This window comes from Protopterus annectens, chromosome 4.part0 (assembly GCF_019279795.1).
Source record: "Protopterus annectens isolate FY-2018-M chromosome 4.part0, PAN1.0, whole genome shotgun sequence".
NCBI classification, from domain to species: Eukaryota; Metazoa; Chordata; order Ceratodontiformes; family Protopteridae; genus Protopterus; species Protopterus annectens.
The window spans coordinates 1,699,490,146-1,699,503,515 of NC_056733.1; the positions used below are offsets into that span (position 1 = coordinate 1,699,490,146).

At 38.5% G+C, this 13,370-nt stretch overlaps 1 protein-coding gene across 1 annotated transcript in view; it reads left to right on the plus strand.

Annotated features, from left to right (window-relative positions):
* ARAP3 (ArfGAP with RhoGAP domain, ankyrin repeat and PH domain 3) overlaps positions 1 to 13,370 on the plus strand; it is a 1,205,760-nt gene that overhangs the window by 880,484 nt on the left and 311,906 nt on the right. Inside the window, exon 22 of the mRNA XM_044069919.1 lies at positions 7,737 to 7,842. Coding sequence (XP_043925854.1) covers positions 7,737 to 7,842 — 106 coding nt within the window. The remainder of the gene's footprint in view (positions 1 to 7,736; positions 7,843 to 13,370) is intronic.

The following is a 13,370-nucleotide window of genomic DNA, read 5'->3' on the forward strand; positions in this document are numbered from 1 at the left end:
TTCTTTCACATTGCTCTAGTTTGTTCTTGCAGATCCTGATATTTTATGACTTTGTGTCTCTCTGTATGCAGGACACTGTAGTCACTGGGTGTGGCGATTTTGATGATCAATGCTACTTTTGTCTTCTTTTCTTGGACCACTATATCTGGTTTTCTAGCATTTATCTTTTGAATTGTTGGTAACAAATGATCCCATGTGATATAGACTTCATCATTTTCTATGATGCTTTGTGACTCATGTTTCAAGTGTGTTTCAATCACTTCAAAACCATAATGTTTGCACAATCCCCAGTGTAACAGTCTCGCCACATTATTATGCCTTTCAGTATACAGTCCTTCTGCCATTAGTAGGTTGCAATCAGCAATGAGGTGTGCAATTGTTTTCAGTTCTGTTTTACAAAACTTACATTTGTCTGTTTCTCCCACATGTTCAAAGGACTTTGTAAACCAACATATACTGGCTAAACTTCATACCCCTCTATTCTGCCACTTACTCACACATTGTTATTATAACTAACAAACCTTTTTCTTTTTTCAACTTATGTTCTATGCCTTTCACCCTCCAGGACAATTCCTCTTGAAAATCCTAATAGCTTGTTTTTTAAATGAATTCCTACATGTTTTTCTAACTGTTTTGTGGAATTCCCACCTATTTTTGATTGTAATAATAGTTCAGTGTATTTTTACTGTTATCTTTCATTATGTGATTTACCATTGTACTGTGGAGCTTTTCTCCCTGGGCCTCCACTGAAAACGGGCTCTCGAGCCCAGTGGACCTCCCCGGTCACCAAACTGAAATAAATAAATAAATATACGTAACCCACTATATTGGGCTGCCAATATTAACCTTTCATCTCTTGGTTTGAATTCACCTTTTCTTTAAGTATTCCTGCGTTCCGTCCTGATCAACATGAGGTTCTTTCAGAAGTTTTCTATACTTGCAACTATATTTATGATTTTTCCACATTGCTTACCTTTTCATCTGGTCCTTCACCCTATATTCTTTCTTTTGTTTTTTGGCACGTTCAGTTGCTGCCTGATTTTTATCTACTTCTAGTTTGATTTCCATTCCTGCTTGACACTGATATGCTTCTGCTAGGTTAAGCAGAGAAGTCATCTTAGATTTGTTCTCCTTCTGTTTCAAAACTTTCACTACATTTGGGTTTCGTGAGGTCAGCAGATATGTGTGAAGTCCCACGATTGCGGATCTGTACATGTAATCAGTTTCAAGGAGGCCCATCCCTCCTTCAGAACAGGGAATATATAATCTTGGTATGCACTGATTTGATAGATCATCTGGTGAGCATAAAGCATCCTTCTTGTTGTAATATCGAATTTATCCAACACATTTTGGGGCCAATCAGTCAGTCCAAAACTGTATGTTAGGACAGGAAGAACAAATTGGTTTATAGCTTGGATTTTGTTCCTAGATGTCAATGCTGTTTTCAGGATTAATTTAAGTCTTCTAAAGTACTCCTTACTCAGTTTTAAACGCATTTGTTTGTTTTATTGCCAATCCTTCATCAATTTGCAAGTATTTATACACTCCATCTTGCTCAAGTTCTTTTATATCACAGTCTTGTCCTAAACTGATGTTTTCCTGGTGCTGCAATTTTCCTGCTTTAAAGGTTGTTTTTGCACATTTATCAAATGACATTCTAATATCATCTGAAAAAATGTTGACAACTTGCAGCTGTGCTTTCAGTCCTCGACTGATGAACTGTACAGTTTTAAATCATCGACAAAGGGAAGATGAGAAGTCTTTAGACTTTGTTGTTTTCTAGGAGCCAAATTATAGCCATGGCCTAAGCTATTAAGTAGACAGCTTAATGAGTTAAGGGCAAGACAGAATAGCAGTGATGACAAAGAGTCACCTTGGAATATCTCCCTTTGAATTTTTATCCCTGGGATAATAATTTGTCCTTTATCATGCTTAATTGCAAAGTGGTCTGCCATTGTTTCATGGTCACTGTAATGTAGTCGATCATTGTAGGGTGTATATCTTATTTATTTTTAAGCACTCTTTTATCCATGAATATGGATAGGTATGCTGATGTTGATAAAGATTTTTACTGTCTCCTTTGCACGAACAGCTTGCAAAGTTATGAAAAATAATAGTAAAAAAGCATTGCTGCAATTTGAAAATAAAAATGATGTTAGCTTTATAACAAATGCTATTACTAGATGCAAAATGCCTACTTTGTCATACTTTTGCTGTGGTAAAGTTGAAATATATTTCAGTAAATGGCTTTGTATTCCTTTTATAACAATGTTTATATGTCAGATTGTGAAAAATATGATAATTTATATCTGTATAAGTATATCAGAAAGTGGACATGGTAAAGTGCTGGTTGAAGTTTCATTCTGAAGTAGACATTCAAATGGTCACATCTGTTGAAGAAATTATGTACCTGGTATGATTACTGACATATTACCCCTTGGTTTTAAAAATATAGAAAAAAATCACATAAAAAAACTGTGGGTCTTACCAGTTATAAAATCATACTTAAGAAATATGATTGGGAATATGCGGGTGTACCGAATGATTTTCTATATTTTTTTGTTACATTTCAAAAATTGCAAACATTTATTTCATGCATTTCAAGGATGTTTTTAGAAAACCATTTTCTAAAAAGCAGCTCTGAATGTAACATTTTTCTAATGAAGAAAGGTAACAGTCAGCATTCCTGAACATCTATAGAGAGAATGCATTAACAGTTTATTTTCTTCTTGCCTACCTCATTTCCTGGCAAAGTACCATTTCAGAGAGGCAGTGCATCCTTAACATTCTTTTTAATGATTTGTTCTGTTTTTATGTTTACTTGTAATATTGGGTTCTTCTCATTTTATTGACTTAACTTCGATTGCCATGTATACATTTAAGATGATTGTTCTGTTCTCTCAGTTATGCGTCCATGTCTCTTTTTCTGGATGCCTATTTTATTATGTTGATCTGTACATATATAATGTTTACTTCTTGCATGTTTTTCTCCATTGGTTAATGTCTCTTAGGCCCGGGTCATGCCTGTAAAGCTTCTTTGAACCAGTGTGCACTTACCTAGTTTACAAACATAGAAATAAATAAATAACTCTTTGCTTATTTTCTTTTAAACCTTAATAAAGTTAATGTTTTGTACTGCCTGATCAGCAGATGTTCACATTCAGTACCTTCCCATTATACTATTAGCAGAATAGCACCTCTCTTGTCTCAGCTGAATACTAAGGAGGTGAGCACAGTACTCCTACTGCAGTATCACTCTTGTCTCAGCTGAAAACTAAGGAGGTGAGCACAGTACTCCTACTGCAGTATCACTCGTCTCAGCTGAATATTAAGGAGGTGAGCACAGTACTCCTACTGTATTATCACTCTTGTCTCAGCTGAATACTAAGGAGGTGAGCACGGTACTCCTACTGCAGTATCACTCTTGTCTCAGCTGAATATTAAGGAGGTGAGCACAGTACTCCTACTGCATTATCACTCTTGTCTCAGCTGAATACTAAGGAAGTGAGCACGGTACTCCTACTGCAGTACCACTCTTGTCTCAGCTGAATATTAAGGAGGTGAGCACAGTACTCCTACTGCAGTATCACTCTTGTCTCAGCTGAATACTAAGGAGGTGAGCACAGCACTCCTACTGCAGTATCACTCTTGTCTCAGCTGAATACTAAGGAGGTGAGCAGAGTACTCCTACTGCAGTATCACTCTTGTCTCAGCTGAATATTAAGGAGGTGAGCTCAGTACTCCTGCTGCAGTATCACTCTTGTGTCAGCTGAATACTAAGGAGGAGGGCACAGTACTCCTGCAGCAGTACCACTCTTGTCTCAGCTGAATACTAAGGAGGTGGGCACAGTACTCCTACTGCAGTATCACTCTTGTCTCAGCTGAATATTAAGGAGGTGAGCACAGTACTCCTACTGCATTATCACTCTTGTCTCAGCTGAATACTTAGGAGGTGAGCACAGTACTCCTACTGCAGTATCACTCTTGTCTCAGCTGAATACTAAGGAGGTGAGCACAGTACTCCTACTGCAGTATCACTCTTGTCTCAGCTGAATACTAAGGAGGTGAGCACAGTACTCCTACTGCAGTATCACTCTTGTCTCAGCTGAATATTAAGGAGGTGAGCACAGTACTCCTACTGCATTATCACTCTTGTCTCAGCTGAATACTTAGGAGGTGAGCACAGTACTCCTACTGCATTATCACTCTTGTCTCAGCTGAATACTTAGGAGGTGAGCACAGTACTCCTACTGCAGTATCACTCTTGTCTCAGCTGAATACTAAGGAGGTGAGCACAGTACTCCTACTGCAGTATCACTCTTGTATCAGCTGAATACTAAGGAGGTGAGCACAGCACTCCTACTGCAGTATCACTCTTGTCTCAGCTGAATACTAAGGAGGTGGGCACAGCACTCCTACTACAGTATCACTCTTGTATCAGCTGAATACTAAGGAGGTGAGTACAGTACTCCTACTGCAGTATCACTCTTGTCTCAGCTGAATACTAAGGAGGTGAGCACAGCACTCCTAGTGCAGTATCACTCTTGTCTCAGCTGAATACTAAGGAGGTGAGCACAGTACTCCTGCTGCAGTATCACTCTTGTCTCAGCTGAATACTAAGGAGGTGAGCACAGTACTCCTGCTGCAGTATCACTCTTGTCTCAGTTGAATACTAAGGAGGTGAGCACAGTACTCCTAATGCAGTTTAACTCTTGTCTCAGCTGAATACTAAGGAGGTGAGCACAGCACTCCTGCTGCAGTATCACTCTTGTCTCAGCAGAATACTAAGGAGGTGAGCACAGTACTCCTGCTGCAGTATCGTCTCAGTTGAATACTAAGGAGGTGAGCACGGTACTCCTGCTGCAGTATCACTCTTGTCTCAGCTGAATAGTAAGGAGGTGAGCATGGCACTCCTGCTGCAGTATCACCAGGAGAATGAAGAAACGTTATGCATCCTTTCATTTCATGTCAGTGGCACCCTTGATATAGTCAGGTATCCTGTAAACTTTATTATGAGCAGCACAACCAACTTCTTACAGTAACATTACCCCAAATAGCTAAATGAAGGAAAGAAGGCACTGTCATAATAATAAAGGGTTAAGATTATCTGTGGTAACAGCATCACAGTAAGGTTTGCAGGTTTAAGTGTAAATGCATGACTGAATGACTTTGTGATGATTGAATATATTGCCAGCTATGTCATGAGAAGTAGGGCATTGGATTCATAACATATGTCAGCACAGCTAGCTGGAATTTAGTAAAGAAAAGAATTATATCTTATTTGAATATCAAACTAATTTGTACAGATGCTTGTGTTGAAAATGGATTTGTAAAGTTGCTTGTGTTAGAAATGTACCAGTGGTGGGTCCTCACAATATTGTAACTAAATTAAATACATATATATATATATATATATATATATATATATATATATATATATATATAAACATAGAATAGTGGAAGAGAAGAGGTTAAGTTCATCTCCAGCTAACTTTGAGAAATAGTAACAAATTACATTACTGGGTCTAGGCCATAAAGATGTTATCTCACAGTTTTGAATGAACCCAGAGACACAATGTCTGTATGAAGCATGATTTGTTAGTCTCTGTAGGAGGAGTAGAAGTTTGTAATTGTTTTATGACTTCCAAAAGCTGCACTGGATCTGAGCAAAGCTCTTATATTTGTATTATTGACATGCAGGTGCTACATCCTGGCTGTTTCTAGCAATGGGGGAGTTGCATGGGACCCAGAGGTCAGATGACAAGATGTATGTGATGTCATTCTATACAGAAATAATGTTTTAATACTAGCTGAGGCTGAAGACTCAGGGCAATCTGTTTCTTGGAACCTGATGTAGAAGGCTCCCTCACCTACTTCATCTTGTCTTGCTCTATTAAGTAAGTAGGAATAGTAATTCTCTAGATCAGGCAGGAAAATATAGTGAGAATAGTTAAGTATTGCTTTTCTGTAACCATGTGAATCTTTCCAGCTATGTTCTTTTTAATATTTCCTGTGATGAAACTCTGGTGTTTACTGTAAATAAATATTTCATATTTTCATGTTCTTTTATTATTTATTATTAAATATATTTAAAGTTTTCATTGTGGCTGGCCCTTTAGAGAATATTTTCACCTTTGAGAGTACTTATATCTGTTGGTGACACTGTGGCCACTCCTGAAGCCTGGTTGTTTGCTTAACATTGCCATTTGTATTAATATTAATTTCACTCAGTGTAATTGGGTACCCTTGCAACAGCCTTAGATGGCTTTGTAATGTCTGGTGGTAGTGATAACTATGTTATAGTCTAGGCAGAAGGGGGCACAGTGGGTAAATCTGTGCCAGCCTTTCCCAGGTGTGTGTTTGTGTGTGTGTGTGTGTGTGTGTGTGTGTGTGTGTGTGTGTGTGTGTGTGTGTGTGTGTGTGTGTGTGTGTGTGTATGTGTGTGTGTGTGTGTGTGTTGTGTATGTGAAAATCAAATCTCATAGTGTGTATATGTCAGCTACTTGGAGCAGGACGTGAAGCACTGGTTTCACAGAAAAGGTGCTGGAGGACTTGTCTTGGACACTCAGCTGAGGACCCTATAGCTGTGGTACTGGGGAGCTTTACTGGAGCCCTGGAAGGAGACAGATATAAAGAAATCCACACCAAGGGCTGACTGGGGTCCCTGTGTGCTCTTAAGGGAAATCGTGCTTGAAGCAGAGAGGTCTGCATCTAGAAGTACTGAGTGTATCCATTTGTATTTCAAGTGAACATCCCTCTCCTGTGTCAGTGATGAGGATTCATGCTCCTTGATTACTGGCCCAGAGTGGGGATGTCACAGACAAGAGCCTGTAAACTTGCCCATTACAGTTTATAGACAGCTTCATCAGGAAGACCAGTAGTAGAACATATGTAGGGTAGTAACTGCACAAATAATTGCTGAAATGTAATAACTCCAGAATTAAATCTGTTGGCTAAGGTGTAGTAATAAAATAGCATGGGTGTAAATTTAATAAATAATAATCTGATAACACAGTTTGCAGGGCATGAACTAATGGTGGCAATTAACAGTCAAACGATCCATAAAGGATAGTCCCAGAGCAGTGTTCCTGCATAAAGAGGTGAAACAATTAAGGTGAGTGAATGGAAGAGTGGTGAGGCAGTAAGGCATTACTGATATGTCATGAAGTAAGTGCGGAAGGAAATATTACAGGCTGAAAGGAAAGGAGTATGTCCTACTTCAGCACCTCAGAGGAAGAACGGCTTCTAGGATTACATTGAAATGAAGAGTGTGTTACTCATCTTGCAACTTTCAGAATGTGTTTTACAATTCTCTTCTACTACATAGGTCTTTTGGCAATGGTACTGAGTAGGGGATCATGCCTGAGACAAGGTTATAGAAGGTTACCAACGTAGTGTATTTAGATTTATGTACAGGTCAAATGGATTCAGTATTCACAATCAATCTTTCTGTTTCATAGCACTGTTAAAGAGAGTCAGCCATTGGAGTAGCTGTAAACAAGCATCAGTAGATGAAAATGGGTTACCTTCCAAAATATGTCGGTGGAAATATAACCAATCTTACATAATTCAAAGATTTATTCCCACACAGGGTATTACAGTACCTCTCCTTTTTGGTTTGCTGTATCTTAGAGATCCTGTTTGAGTAATCATAGTGTCATTGTTTGCTAAATCTTTGTTGGTATTAGTTGAAAGAATTTTGTCGTGGTTGTGATTGTTATTCTATTTCTTGTTAGAGGTATCCCAGAAAGCGAGTCGTTTGAACAGATACAAGGAGCTGATACACATCCTTCCAAAAGTCAACAGGACAACACTAAGTGCCCTGATTGGCCACCTGTACAGGTTTGTCATATCACTGTAGATTTCCTAAAGCTATTTGTTAAATGCAGTATTACTTTGCCAGTCTGTTTTTGAAGTGTTTTTTGTATGTAATGCATACAGCTTTAGAAAATAACATTTTTGACAACTTATTTTACTAATTATTATCTTCCTATAATTTTCTTCATGACATATCTGGTTTACAAAGGCCATGTGATGTCAACTTTCTTATGCCATTAGATAACTAACATGTGGAATGTATATTCCACATAGCATTGTTTAATCCTGACCTTATATGCAGAGCAGGCTGCATAGCTCAGGCTTCCCCAGCTGCGTAACATGAAGCTTGCTAGACCGTAAGTTTTCTTGCAAAGTCTGCCATGAGAAATGCAGGATATTCTTACCTTTCAGAAAAAACATATCAGACAGACTTTATATATTGCTATTGTCCTAGTCCAAGCTTTGCTGTATGAAGCCTCACAATGGGATAATGTTGTTTAAAAACATATTGTAGGCTTTGCATTATATTTTCTTACTAGAAAAGCTTATTTCTTATATGATTGTAAGTCACTATATTACCCTCAGGGCAATGCCTATGAATTTCTTCTTGACTAATCAAACTCACACATCAGCATCACTGGGAAAGTTCCTTGCTTTAGTCATGTTAACAGTATGCAAAAAAAAAAAATTATAAATTATAAATTTTGAACAAGTATTCAAATGCCAACAAGGACTATTGACTTTCTTGGCATCATGCGAAGTTCTGAAAATTTTGAAAATCATTAGTTTCCAAAAAACAAAGGTATAAAGTTTTTTTTTTCATTTCATTGTTATTATGCTTTAGTATTTTTTTTTTTGTGATAACTCTCAGATCATGGATCACCATAATGTAATTGGTGATCTGTGCTCAGCATCACTTTTTCTAGAAAACTACAAAAATAGCCAGACTGATTTAATAATGTGCCAACTCAGGTGAGTAAATCTCTGGAATGCATCAACCTCCTTTCAAACAGCTCTCATCATGATTGTTTTAATTGTCTTACATTCAGCTCATTCTGCTATACTTTTCTGATTCCATTTATATCTGTTAACCTCTTGTCATAGACTATGAGTTCTCTTATAGAAGCAGATGTGTATTAAAACATAAAAATGAAAATGTTGATAACATGTAAAGATTACTTGAATGACAGTGTCCTCCGCTATATTGAAACATTTTAATTTTGGCCTAACAATGAGCTTCAACATTATATATCCCCAAGAACTGAATAAGTGATTCATTAATTGTGCACTTTGACTCTATCAACCCGTAAATTGACTCTTCCATGCATGCTTTAATTGATTGAAAATGCTTCCCTATATTTACTCAGAGTACCTTCATTCCATGAGTCTTCAAAGTATGTCGCCGAAATCTAATAGATGATGTTATTCTATTACGTCTGTAAAATCACTTGTGGCAATTACTGTTGTCATGTTTACTCTCTATTAAAGTTCTGTAACCTTTCTCCATGCCTGTGTTTTCCGGTACAAACTTGTACTCTTAATTAGCCTTCCTGGACTACCTTCTACTATCTTTAGCATTCATAGAATCATAGGAAGGTACTAGGCTATTGGCACTGAGGCCCTTACATGCCTAGCCAAGAATTTAGCCAATGTTCTGACAAGTCAGCATCCGATACATCAGGGACACAGGTAGAATCCCAGGGGTATATTTTCTGTTCCCCATCCAGTTATTCAGGTTGCACTTAAAAGGGTTAATGAGGTACTCTGCTTGACATGAAAGGGAGTCTATTCCACAGAAAGGGGAGCCTCTGGGAAACAAATCTGTCTCTTCGACAAGTCCTGTTGGTGTCACATATCATGTTGAGGTTGCGTGTGTGGGTTACTCAAGTGGAGCTTGACTTTTGGATATGCAGCAGTCCCATTATGTTGGGGTCTGAGATTGCTTTGTATGCCAGACAGAGGACACTTTTGAGGAGTCTGTATGAAACTGAGTAGAGGGACAGGGCTTTTAGCCTGTCTGTGTAGGGTAGATGTTTAAGGCCTTGGATTCTCCTGGTGTGGAACCTCTCTCCAGCTGCTGTGTGTGCTTTGTGAGATACATGCCAAAAGAAGCATTGTACTAAATAATGGGTTTTATAAGGGAAGAATACAGAGATGTTATGACCTCCTTGTCCCTGGATGAAATACCCTTCCTAATTAGGTGGGCCATGTAGAAAGCTTTCCATACAACAGAGGCAATATGGTGGTCAAAAGTCAGTTTGCTATCAACCTGGGTGCCCAAGTCTCTCACCCCAAAGGGAATGATGATGCATTTTTTGGCATTCAGTTTGAGGCCATGTTTCTGGCACCAGTCATTTGTTTGGGTGAGACCCTCTTGGAGGATGTCCACATCACTAGGGGAAATGATGACAGCTCCCAGATTGCAGTCATCTGCAGACTTGGTCAGCCATAGCCCACTGGTTTTGGCCTGCACCTCAGAAAAGTATATCCCAAACAACAGATGCCCCGAGGCAGATCCTGGGGTACACTGCTCGTTAAGGGTCTAGTGCTTGAGGTGGCTTCCCCTATTTTGACTAGGTGGGTTCAATCAGTGAGCCAGTTTGCTACCCTTCTTTTAACATACTCCACAAATGCCAGAAAGGTAAACAAATCAATAAATCCAAAAAGATGGCTTGCATCAGTTGCAGGCAAACGTTATATTCAGAACAGCAGTGAAAGCTTGTAAGCGCTTTCGTCCCAGGTTTAAAACAATACAGGAACTTCATCAGACAAGCTAAAAAGAGCTAAAACTACATTTAAATAAATCAAGGCATATTACATCATTTCCTGTTTGCAAACTTAAAGGGAAATCATGCACATAACTAAAGGCTATGGTCCTGGATACCAAATGTAAAAATGTTACATGTTGTTACACAGTACAAACTTAAATTGGTAGTATAATGTTTAAATACATGTTATAAAGGCATATTAGAACATATTAAATATTTCATAAATATATAAGAACAGTTGTACTAGTGCTTCAAAGGGCATAGAGTTAAGCACTCAGAACAGGGAGGGTGGCCTAATGGTTAAGGTGTTTGCCTTACAATCACAAGGTGCAGGGTTTGAGTCTCACAAGGGATAACTGGCTAGGCTTACAATAGCTCGCAAGGGCACTTAGCCTAGAACTAATCTGTGAATCAGTATTCTGTAAACATACAAGTTCCTATGTAAAAATAACTTAAAATTGAAAAATGTATCAACATTTATCCTACCCATTCTATTTCTAACTAATACACTTTCACATCTCTTAAGTATGTCATCATACTGAAATGGGCAAGACTAAAAATAAAAAATAAATAATAAAATAAATCTGCACTATGTTCAGGTCAGTGGGTATGGATGTAAACATGTGTATGCGTATATTCTAAGTTAATTCTGGGTTCATAGTCACATGAGTTGTTATAAAATAATAAGCATCCACATATAGGGACAAAGGGATGTCTTATCTATTTAATGCCTTAAGCTTTAAAAGGCTAGCTATAGATAAGTGGTCATTTAAGCCTGGCCAGTGTGTGGAGTCTAGCATGATTTGCCAAAATAATTCGGCTTTTTCTAACAGGAAAAGCCAAGCTCCGCCTCTTAATGAAGGGGATATGGTGTCCAGCACAACGAGCTTGAATTTGTGGTCAGTGTATTGATTAATGTGTTTTGTAAAAACATGGGCAAAACTCACAGAGGGCACAGTAAACTACCTTGTTAGACTTACAGTTGAATTTGTCTTTAATCCTTAATTTCATGCCATTTATAGTGATTTAATTTCTCTCTAATATGTAGGGGCAAAACTTACATGAACCACATTTGTGCATGTAACCCGCCTTATGTGGTTTATCTTGGTGTTCTAATAGGGATTTCATGTTCTGCCCTTTACGGAAAACACAAGTGGGTTTGTTCCCCAAAATGGTTTTCAAATCTGTTTCATTTATTAGCAGTTTCCAGATCTTTTTTAAGATGTTCTTAATAGAGTAGGCATCCTGAAAAAGTAGTAAGAAAAGATTTAAACAAGCTAGTATCATTTGGCTCTGGCGTTGAAACAACTACATTTGGGGAAGATTCAGTTGTAACACTCATGATGGAATTAGGGGTGGAATGGTCACTATGGGGCACTTCTGTGTCCAGGAAGGGGTAGGGTTACCACCTGTCCCACTTTGTGAGGGTCAGTCCCTCTTTGGGCAGTTGTGTCCTGCATAAAAATTGAAAAATGGCAAAAGTCCTGAGATATTAGGACAAACATATTCCCTATATTTAATGTAATAGTTGCATAAAACAGTTACTCTGTTTTTGAAACATCTAAATGTTTTAAGAAACAGAATAAGCAGCTAAAATGCTACAAGAATAAGCATTTATTTAGGCAAAAAAGTGAAGTTCTGTCCTTTGTACTGGCTGTGGGTATGTTTTGCCTTGCAAAATCTGACGTTTGTACAAAAAATGTCCCACTTTGGGCATTTGAAAAGATGGCAACCCTAGGAGGGGGTAAAGTAGCCACTCTCTCATTTAACCAGGACTTCATTTTTAGTATTGTCAGCTAGGTTTTGTGGATAACCTCTTCTGAGAAACATGTTGCACAAGTTGTCAGATTTATCCAGAAAGGTCCCTTTTAGTGAGGTCATTCTGGCAGCTCTAACAAACTGGCCTTTCAGAACGCCCCTTTTCTGTGTAAAAGGGTGGCAGCTGGTAAAGTGTAAGAAATTCTTCTGGCAACATACAGATTGATGCCTAGCTGAGAGAGTTTAACTATTATACTCGAGTGGGGAATAGTATCAAAGGCTTTGGCCAGGTCAAGGTAAGAAGTGTGCACCATCTTCCCCTTGTCTATGGCTTTGGTGACTGTTTCAAAGAAGTCAACCAAATTTAATAGGCTTTACCTCCCCTTGACGAAACCAAACTGTGTGGGATCGAGTGTTTGGAGGTTGCCAATGTCCTTGTTAATGAGGTTCATGATAATCCGTTCCATGGCCTTGCAGATGAGACTAGTTAGGCTGATGAGTCTATAATTTCCTGGATCAGTGGACACTCCACCTTTGTGCAAGGGGATGACAGTGGATGTCCTCTACTCGGCTGGGATGAAGACAGTACTCAGGCTTTGGTTGAATTAGGTACCTAATGGTGCTGCAGGTTCCTGCCTGAGTTCATGTAGGATGTAGCATGGGTCTGCGGCATTTGTGCATGTGGTGTCCTTGACCACCAGTTCTGAGCAGATATGAGTGCTTCCTTAGAGACTGCTGACATATGCAAAGAAGCCTTATGATTGTCTTTAGTAGATGTGGCCAGTTTGGACTCGAAGTTTGCTTTTGAGGATTTCACTAGTGCTCTTATTTGCTTCTTCAGGCTAAGGAGGGATTGCTTCCAATTAGGCACCTGCTCCTTGTTTGTCCTAGACAGTAATTTTTTCCTTTCATTATAGAGTTGATTTATTGCAGATGTCCACCAGTCAGGTTTACTCTTCCTTGAGGAGGATGATTATGTCCTGTTGAGTATTCCTGATTCCATGTAGCTATATAAGTGCTAGTATA